The 10,874-nt window shown below is 40.8% G+C and overlaps 1 protein-coding gene across 1 annotated transcript in view; it reads left to right on the forward strand.

Moving 5' to 3' along the window:
• The window catches only part of LOC139411760 (high affinity cAMP-specific and IBMX-insensitive 3',5'-cyclic phosphodiesterase 8A-like), a 183,310-nt gene that overhangs the window by 112,827 nt on the left and 59,609 nt on the right, over window positions 1–10,874 (forward strand). The window contains exon 4 of the mRNA XM_071158488.1: window positions 6,438–6,494. Coding sequence (XP_071014589.1) covers window positions 6,438–6,494 — 57 coding nt within the window. The remainder of the gene's footprint in view (window positions 1–6,437; window positions 6,495–10,874) is intronic.

The raw sequence follows: 10,874 nt of genomic DNA on the forward strand, positions 1-10,874 counted from the left end.
ATGTTACGTAGATGGAAAAAAGCTGTCCTTGAAATGGTCTTGATATGTTCTTCAAAAGAGAGATCAGGGTCCAGAGTGTTACGGTGCGTGAATGAGGACCCAAAAGCGAATTAACGTAAACAGAGCTTCTTTAATAACAAAACAAACGTAGGCTCAGATGGACCGGCAGATTCCGACAGGACAGGACAAGGTTGCAGCAAACATGACGATAGTCTGGTTCAGGCATGCATAACACAAACAAGAATCCGACAAAGACAGGAACAAAAACAGAGAGAGATATAGAGGACTAATCAGAGGGAAAAAGGGAACAGGTGGGAAAAGGGGTGACGAGGTAGTTAGGAGGAGACAAGGAACAGCTGGGGGAAAGAGGGGGAGAAAAGGTAACCTAATAACGACCAGCAGAGGGAGACAGGGTGAAGGGAAAGGACAGAAACAAGACACAACATGACAATACATGACACAGAGTAACGCCGAGGTCCTTCACAGTTTTATTTGAGACGACTGTACAACCATTAAGATTAATTGTCAGATTCAACAGAAGATCTCTTTGTTTCTTGGGACCTAGAACAAGCATCTCTGTTTTGTCCGAGTTTAAAAGTAGAAAGTTTGCAGCCATCCACTTCCTTATGTCTGAAACACATTCTTCTAGTAAGGGCAATTTTGGGGCTTCACCATTTTAATTGAAATGTACAGCTGTGTGTCATCTGCATAGCAGTGAAAGTTAACATTATGTTTTCGAATAACATCCCCAAGAGGTAAAATATATAGTGAAAACAATAGTGGTCCTAAAACGGAACCTTGAGGAACACCGAAATTTACAGTTGATTTGTCAGAGGACAGACCATTCACAGAGACAAACTGATATCTTTCCGACAGATAAGATCTAAACCAGGCCAGAACTTGTCCGTGTAGACCAATTTGGGTTTCCAATCTCTCCAAAAGAATGTGGTGATCGATGGTATCAAAAGCAGCACTAAGGTCTAGGAGCACAAGGACAGATGCAGAGCCTCGGTCCGATGCCATTAAAATGTCATTTACCACCTTCACAAGTGCCGTCTCAGTGCTATGATGGGGTCTAAAACCAGACTGAAGCATTTCGTATACATTGTTTGTCTTCAGGAAGGCAGTGAGTTGTTGCGCAACAGCCTTTTCTAAAATTTTTGAGAGGAATGGAAGATTCGATATAGGCCGATAGTTTTTTATATTTTCTGGGTCAAGGTTTGGCTTTTTCAAGAGAGGCTTTATTACTGCCACTTTTAGTGAGTTTGGTACACATCCGGTGGATAGAGAGCCGTTTATTATGTTCAACATAGGAGGGCCAAGCACAGGAAGCAGCTCTTTCAGTAGTTTAGTTGGAATAGGGTCCAGTATGCAGCTTGAAGGTTTAGAGGCCATGATTATTTTCATCATTGTGTCAAGAGATATAGTACTAAAACACTTGAGTGTCTCTCTTGATCCTAGGTCCTGGCAGAGTTGTGCAGACTCAGGACAACTGAGCTTTGAAGGAATACGCAGATTTAAGGAAGAGTCCGTAATTTGCTTTCTAATAATCATAATCTTTTCCTCAAAGAAGTTCATGAATTTATCACTGCTAAAGTGAAAGTCATCCTCTCTTGGGGAATGCTGCTTTTTAGTTAGCTTTGCGACAGTATCAAAAAGGAATTTAGGATTGTTCTTATTTTCCTCAATTAAGTTAGAAAAATAGGATGATCGAGCAGCAGTAAGGGCTCTTCGGTACTGCACAGTACTGTCTTTCCAAGCTAGTCGGAAGACTTCCAGTTTGGTGTGGCGCCATTTCCGTTCCAATTTTCTGGAAGCTTGCTTCAGAGCTCGGGTATTTTCTGTGTACCAGGGAGCTAGTTTCTTATGAGAAATGTTTTTAGTTTTTAGGGGTGCAACTGCATCTAGGGTATTGCGCAAGGTTAAGTTGAGTTCCTCAGTTAGGTGGTTAACTGATTTTTGTCCTCTGGCGTCCTTGGGTAGACAGAGGGAATCTGGAAGGACATCAAGGAATCTTTGTGTTGTCTGTGAATTTATAGCACGACTTTTGATGATCCTTGGTTGGGGTCTGAGCAGATTATTTGTTGCAATTGCAAACGTAATAAAATGGTGGTCCGATAGTCCAGGATTATGAGGAAAAACATTAAGATCCACAACATTTATTCCATGGGACAAAACTAGGTCCAGCGTATGACTGTGACAGTGAGTGGGTCCAGAGACATGTTGGACAAAACCCACTGAGTCGATGATGGCTCCGAAAGCCTTTTGGAGTGGGTCTGTGGACTTTTCCATGTGAATATTAAAATCACCAAAGATTAGAATATTATCCGCTATGACTACAAGGTCCGATAGGAATTCAGGGAACTCAGTGAGGAACGCTGTATATGGCCCAGGAGGCCTGTAAACAGTAGCTATAAAAAGTGATTGAGTAGGCTGCATAGATTTCATGACTAGAAGCTCAAAAGACGAAAACGTCATTTTTTTTTTTGTAAATTGAAATTTGCTATCGTAAATGTTAGCAACACCTCCGCCTTTGCGGGATGCACGGGGGATATGGTCACTAGTGTAGCCAGGAGGTGAGGCCTCATTTAACACAGTAAATTCATCAGGCTTAAGCCATGTTTCAGTCAGGCCAATCACATCAAGATTATGATCAGTGATTAGTTCATTGACTATAATTGCCTTTGAAGTAAGGGATCTAACATTAAGTAGCCCTATTTTGAGATGTGATATGTATATGCTGGTACGTTATATCAGTAGGTTAGGTATATGCTGGTACGTTATATCAGTAGGTTAGGTATATGCTGGTACGTTATATCAGTAGGTTAGGTATATGCTGGTACGTTACCTTGTTATATCAGTAGGTTAGGTATATGCTGGTACATTACCTTGTTATATCAGTAGGTTAGGTATATGCTGGTACGTTATATCAGTAGGTTAGGTATATGCTGGTGCGTTACCTTGTTATATCAGTAGGTTAGGTATATCCTGGTATATTACCTTGTTATATCAGTAGGTTAGGTATATCCTGGTACATTACATTGTTATATCAGTAGGTTAGGTATATGCTGGTACATTACCTTGTTATATCAGTAGGTTAGGTATATGCTGGTATGTTATATCAGTAGGTTAGGTATATGCTGGTACATTATATCAGTAGGTTAGGTATATGCTGGTACATTACCTTGTTATATCAGTAGGTTAGGTATATGCTGGTACGTTATATCTGTAGTTACTATGTTGGTGTGTTACTATGCTGGTGTGTTACTATGCTGGTGTGTTGCTATGCTGGTGTGTTACTATGCTGGTATGTTACTATGCTGGTGTGTTACTATGCTGGTGTGTTACTATGCTGGTGTGTTACTATGCTGGTGTGTTACTATGCTGGTGTGTTACTATGCTGGTTGGGGACTATGCTGGTGTGTTACTATGCTGGTGTGTTACTATGCTGGTTGGGGACTATGCTGGTGTGTTACTATGCTGGTGTGTTACTATGCTGGTTGGGGACTATGCTGGTGTGTTACTATGCTGGTGTGTTGCTATGCTGGTGTGTTACTATGCTGGTGTGTTACTATGCTGGTATGTTACTATGCTGGTATGTTACTATGCTGGTGTGTTACTATGCTGGTGTGTTACTATGCTGGTATGTTACTATGCTGGTATGTTACTATGCGGATGTGTTACTATGCTGGTTGGTTACTATGCTGGTATGTTACTATGCTGGTGTGTTACTATGCTGGTGTGTTACTATGCTGGTATGTGACTATGCTGGTGTGTTACTATGCTGGTTGGTTACTATGCTGGTGTGTTACTATGCTGGTGTGTTACTATGCGGATGTGTTACTATGCTGGTTGGTTACTATGCTGGTATGTTACTATGCTGGTGTGTTACTATGCTGGTTGGGGACTATGCTGGTGTGTTACTATGCTGGTTGGGGACTATGCTGGTGTGTTACTATGCTGGTATGTTACTATGCTGGTGTGTTACTATGCTGGTGTGTTACTATGCTGGTATGTTACTATGCTGGTGTGTTACTATGCTGGTTGGTTACTATGCTGGTGTGTTACTATGCTGGTGTGTTCCTATGCGGATGTGTTACTATGCTGGTTGGTTACTATGCTGGTATGTTACTATGCGGATGTGTTACTATGCTGGTTGGTTACTATGCTGGTATGTTACTATGCTGGTGTGTTACTATGCTGGTTGGGGACTATGCTGGTGTGTTACTATGCTGGTGTGTTACTATGCTGGTTGGGGACTATGCTGGTGTGTTACTATGCTGGTGTGTTACTATGCTGGTTGGGGACTATGCTGGTGTGTTACTATGCTGGTGTGTTACTATGCTGGTTGGGGACTATGCTGGTGTGTTACTATGCTGGTGTGTTGCTATGCTGGTGTGTTACTATGCTGGTGTGTTACTATGCTGGTATGTTACTATGCTGGTATGTTACTATGCTGGTGTGTTACTATGCTGGTGTGTTACTATGCTGGTATGTTACTATGCTGGTATGTTACTATGCTGGTATGTTACTATGCGGATGTGTTACTATGCTGGTTGGTTACTATGCTGGTATGTTACTATGCTGGTGTGTTACTATGCTGGTGTGTTACTATGCTGGTGTGTTACTATGCTAGTGTGTTACTATGCTGGTATGTTACTATGCTGGTGTGTTACTATAATATTGTGTTACTATGCTGGTGTGTTACTATGCTGGTGTGTTACTATGCTGGTGTGTTACTATGCTGGTGTGTTACTATGCTGGTGTGTTACTATGCTGGTGTGTTACTATGCTGGTGTGTTACTATGCTGGTGTTACTATGCTGGTATGTTACTATGCTGGTATGTTACTATGCTGGTTGGTTACTATGCTGGTGTGTTACTATGCTGGTATGTTACAATGCTGGTGTGTTACTATGCTGGTGTGTTACTATGCTGGTGTGTTACTATGCTGGTATGTTACTATGCTGGTGTGTTACTATGCTGGTGTGTTACTATGCTGGTATGTTACTATGCTGGTGTGTTACTATGCCGGTATGTTACTATGCCGGTGTGTTACTATGCCGGTGTGTTACTATGCCGGTGTGTTACTATGCCGGTGTGTTACTATGCTGGTATGTTACTATGCTGGTATGTTACTATGCTGGTTGGTTACTATGCTGGTGTGTTACTATGCCGGTGTGTTACTATGCTGGTATGTTACTATGCCGGTGTGTTACTATGCTGGTGTGTTACTTTAGTATTAACTAATAAAATCCTTTATTTGACCAGCTTGTCCCATTGAGATCAAAATACCTATTTTTCAAGGAAGGCCTGGTCACAATACACTGTGCTAGACAATACTGTGTTATTCTGTTTCCACACAGAGATAAATGCAGCATCCTAATGCAGCATCCTAATGCAGCATCCTGATGCAGAATCCAAATGCAGCATCCTAATGCAGCATCCTAATGCAGCATCCTAATGCAGCATCCTGATGCAGAATACAAATGTAGCATCCTGATGCAGCATCTTGATGCAGCATCCCGATGCAGCATCCTAATGCAGCATCCTAATGCAGCATCCTGATGCAGCATCCTAATGCAGCATCCTAATGCAGCATCCTAATGCAGCATCCTGATGCAGCATCCTGATGCAGCATCCTAATGCAGCATCCTGATGCAGCATCCTTACTGACTGGATGGGTTTATCAAATTGGAACGATGGGTTTTCTAGTTTTCTGCGGTGTGCCTGTCCTCAGACCTCAGTCCCCTGCTACCTGGTGAAGCCAGGTCCCTTCTCAAAGAGCAACAACTCTCTCCTCCTCCCCCCTCCACACACCACTCTATCTTTAGCCCGGGCCCAAACCCCAAAACAAGTTTACAAACATTAATTGACTCTGGCCGTAGCCTGTATGTTAACCTTATTCATCTTGGCCAGTCTATAGGTTCAGTGTACACGCAGGGCTCTCTGTGGAGAACTAAAGCTTATTTATGGTGACTGGCTGAAGAGAAACCACAGCCAGATGACCACGACTGCTACACTGCATTCTTTCACTGGGCCAAGATCTGCTCGTGGAGCTGCACCACGGGGCCTAGGCCTGCTCATGGAGCTGCACCACAGGGCCTAGGACTGCTCACAGAGCTGCACCAGTCCTACGCACAGAGCTTTGGTCTGGGAGAATCAGAGCTGCACTACAGGATCTAGTCCTGCTCATGGAGCTGCACCACAGGGCCTAGGCCTGCTCATAGAGCTGCACCACAGGGCCTAGGCCTGCTCACGGAGCTGCACCACAGGGCCTAGGCCTGCTCACGGAGCTGCACCAATCCTGCACACAGAGCTTTGGTCTGGGAGAATCAGAGCTGCACCAGAAGGTCTAGGCCTGCTCCCATTGATTTGACGGCTCTTTGGTATGTTTTCTCGCTAAATGATAAATGTGTGTCTTTGTTTTCCCTTCAGGTCGATCAGGGCGGTGACCTCTTCAGAAAACACTGTGATAGTTGCTGTAGTAAAAAGGTATGTTTCCCTCTGCTCCCTCCTCTCTTTATGTCCTGATAGTCTCCATCTATATACCAGTCACTATGATCATAGTCTCCATCTATATACCAGTCACTATGATCATAGTCTCATCTATATACCAGTCACTATGATCATAGTCTCCATCTATATACCAGTCACTATGATCATAGTCTCCATCTATATACCAGTCACTATGATCATAGTCTCCATCTATATACCAGTCACTATGATCATAGTCTCCATCTATATACCAGTCACTATGATCATAGTCTCCATCTATATACCAGTCACTATGATCATAGTCTCCATCTATATACCAGTCACTATGATCATAGTCTCCATCTATATACCAGTCACTATGATCATAGTCTCCATCTATATACCAGTCACTATGATCATAGTCTCCATCTATATACCAGTCACTATGATCATAGTCTCCATCTATATACCAGTCACTATGATCATAGTCTCCATCTATATACCAGTCACTATGATCATAGTCTCCATCTATATACCAGTCACTGTGATCATAGTGTCCATCTATATACCAGTCACTATGATCATAGTCTCCATCTATATACCAGTCACTATGATCATAGTCTCCATCTATATACCAGTCACTATGATCATAGTCTCCATCTATATACCAGTCACTATGATCATAGTCTCATCTGTATACCAGTCAGTATTGATCATAGTCTCCATCTATATACCAGTCACTATGATCATAGTCTCATCTATATACCAGTCACTATGATCATAGTCTCCATCTATATACCAGTCACTATGATCATAGTCTCCATCTATATACCAGTCACTATGATCATAGTCTCATCTATATACCAGTCACTATGATCATAGTCTCATCTATATACCAGTCACTGTGATCATAGTCTCCATCTATATACCAGTCACTATGATCATAGTCTCCATCTATATACCAGTCACTATGATCATAGTCTCCATCTATATACCAGTCACTATGATCATAGTCTCATCTATATACCAGTCACTATGATCATAGTCTCCATCTATATACCAGTCACTATGATCATAGTCTCCATCTATATACCAGTCACTGTGATCATAGTCTCCATCTATATACCAGTCACTATGATCATAGTCTCCATCTATATACCAGTCACTATGATCATAGTCTCCATCTATATACCAGTCACTATGATCATAGTCTCCATCTATATACCAGTCACTATGATCATAGTCTCCATCTATATACCAGTCACTATGATCATAGTCTCCATCTATATACCAGTCACTATGATCATAGTCTCCATCTATATACCAGTCACTATGATCATAGTCTCATCTATATACCAGTCACTATGATCATAGTCTCCATCTATATACCAGTCACTATGATCATAGTCTCCATCTATATACCAGTCACTATGATCATAGTCTCCATCTATATACCAGTCACTATGATCATAGTCTCCATCTATATACCAGTCACTATGATCATAGTCTCCATCTATATACCAGTCACTATGATCATAGTCTCCATCTATATACCAGTCACTATGATCATAGTCTCCATCTATATACCAGTCACTATGATCATAGTCTCCATCTATATACCAGTCACTATGAGTGTAGTCTCCATCTATATACCAGTCACTATGATCATAGTCTCCATCTATATACCAGTCAGTATTGATCATAGTCTCCATCTATATACCAGTCACTATGATCATAGTCTCCATCTATATACCAGTCACTATGATCATAGTGTCCATCTATATACCAGTCACTATGAGTGTAGTCTCCATCTATATACCAGCCACTATGATCATAGTCTCATCTATATACCAGCCACTATGATCATAGTCTCATCTATATACCAGTCACTATGATCATAGTCTCCATCTATATACCAGTCACTATGATCATAGTCTCATCTATATACCAGCCACTATGATCATAGTCTCCATCTATATACCAGTCAGTATTGATCATAGTCTCCATCTATATACCAGTCACTATGATCATAGTCTCATCTATATACCAGCCACTATGATCATAGTCTCCATCTATATACCAGTCACTATGATCATAGTCTCCATCTATATACCAGTCAGTATTGATCATAGTCTCATCAATATACCAGTCAGTATTGATCATAGTCTAATCTATATACCAGTCACGATGATCATAGTCTCATCTATATACCAGTCACTATGATCATAGTCTCATCTATATACCAGTCACTATGATCATAGTCTCCATCTATATACCAGTCACTATGATCATAGTCTCCATCTATATACCAGTCACTATGATCATAGTCTCCATCTATATACCAGTCACTATGATCATAGTCTCCATCTATATACCAGTCACTATGATCATAGTCTCATCTATATACCAGTCACTATGATCATAGTCTCATCTATATACCAGTCACTATGATCATAGTCTCCATCTATATACCAGTCAGTATTGATCATAGTCTCCATCTATATACCAGTCACTATGATCATAGTCTCATCTATATACCAGCCACTATGATCATAGTCTCCATCTATATACCAGTCACTATGATCATAGTCTCCATCTATATACCAGTCAGTATTGATCATAGTCTCATCAATATACCAGTCAGTATTGATCATAGTCTAATCTATATATATACCAGTCACGATGATCATAGTCTCATCTATATACCAGCCACTATGATCATAGTCTCCATCTATATACCAGTCAGTATTGATCATAGTCTCATCAATATACCAGTCAGTATTGATCATAGTCTAATCTATATACCAGTCACGATGATCATAGTCTCATCTATATACCAGTCACTATGATCATAGTCTCATCTATATACCAGTCACTATGATCATAGTCTCCATCTATATACCAGTCACTATGATCATAGTCTCCATCTATATACCAGTCACTATGATCATAGTCTCCATCTATATACCAGTCACTATGATCATAGTCTCCATCTATATACCAGTCACTATGATCATAGTCTCCATCTATATACCAGTCACTATGATCATAGTCTCCATCTATATACCAGTCACTATGATCATAGTCTCCATCTATATACCAGTCACTATGATCATAGTCTCCATCTATATACCAGTCACTATGATCATAGTCTCATCTATATACCAGTCACTATGATCATAGTCTCCATCTATATACCAGTCACTATGATCATAGTCTCCATCTATATACCAGTCACTATGATTATAGTCTCCATCTATATACCAGTCACTATGATCATAGTCTCATCTATATACCAGTCACTATGATCATAGTCTCCATCTATATACCAGTCACTATGATCATAGTCTCCATCTATATACCAGTCACTATGATCATAGTCTCCATCTATATACCAGTCACTATGATCATAGACTCCATCTATATACCAGTCACTATGAGTGTAGTCTCCATCTATATACCAGTCACTATGATCATAGTCTCATCTATATACAGTGCCTTGCGAAAGTATTCGGCCCCCTTGAACTTTGCGACCTTTTGCCACATTTCAGGCTTCAAACATAAAGATATAAAACTGTATTTTTTTGTGAAGAATCAACAACAAGTGGGACACAATCATGAAGTGCAACGACATTTATTGGATATTACAAACTTTTTTAACAAATCAAAAACTGAAAAATTGGGCGTGCAAAATTATTCAGCCCCTTTACTTTCAGTGCAGCAAACTCTCTCCAGAAGTTCAGTGAGGATCTCTGAATGATCCAATGTTGACCTAAATGACTAATGATGATAAATACAATCCACCTGTGTGTAATCAAGTCTCCGTATAAATGCACCTGCACTGTGATAGTCTCAGAGGTCCGTTAAAAGCGCAGAGAGCATCATGAAGAACAAGGAACACACCAGGCAGGTCCGAGATACTGTTGTGAAGAAGTTTAAAGCCGGATTTGGATACAAAACGATTTCCCAAGCTTTAAACATCCCAAGGAGCACTGTGCAAGCGATAATATTGAAATGGAAGGAGTATCAGACCACTGCAAATCTACCAAGACCTGGCCGTCCCTCTAAACTTTCAGCTCATACAAGGAGAAGACTGATCAGAGATGCAGCCAAGAGGCCCATGATCACTCTGGATGAACTGCAGAGATCTACAGCTGAGGTGGGGGAGACTGTCCATAGGACAACAATCAGTCGTATATTGCACAAATCTGGCCTTTATGGAAGAGTGGCAAGAAGAAAGCCATTTCTTAAAGATATCCATAAAAAGTGTTGTTTAAAGTTTGCCACAAGCCACCTGGGAGACACACCAAGCATGTGGAAGAAGGTGCTCTGGTCAGATGAAACCAAAATTGAACTTTTTGGCAACAATGCAAAACGTTATGTTTGGAGTAAAAGCAA

This window comes from Oncorhynchus clarkii, chromosome 6 (genome assembly GCF_045791955.1).
Source record: "Oncorhynchus clarkii lewisi isolate Uvic-CL-2024 chromosome 6, UVic_Ocla_1.0, whole genome shotgun sequence".
In the NCBI taxonomy this organism is placed as follows: Eukaryota; Metazoa; Chordata; class Actinopteri; order Salmoniformes; family Salmonidae; genus Oncorhynchus; species Oncorhynchus clarkii.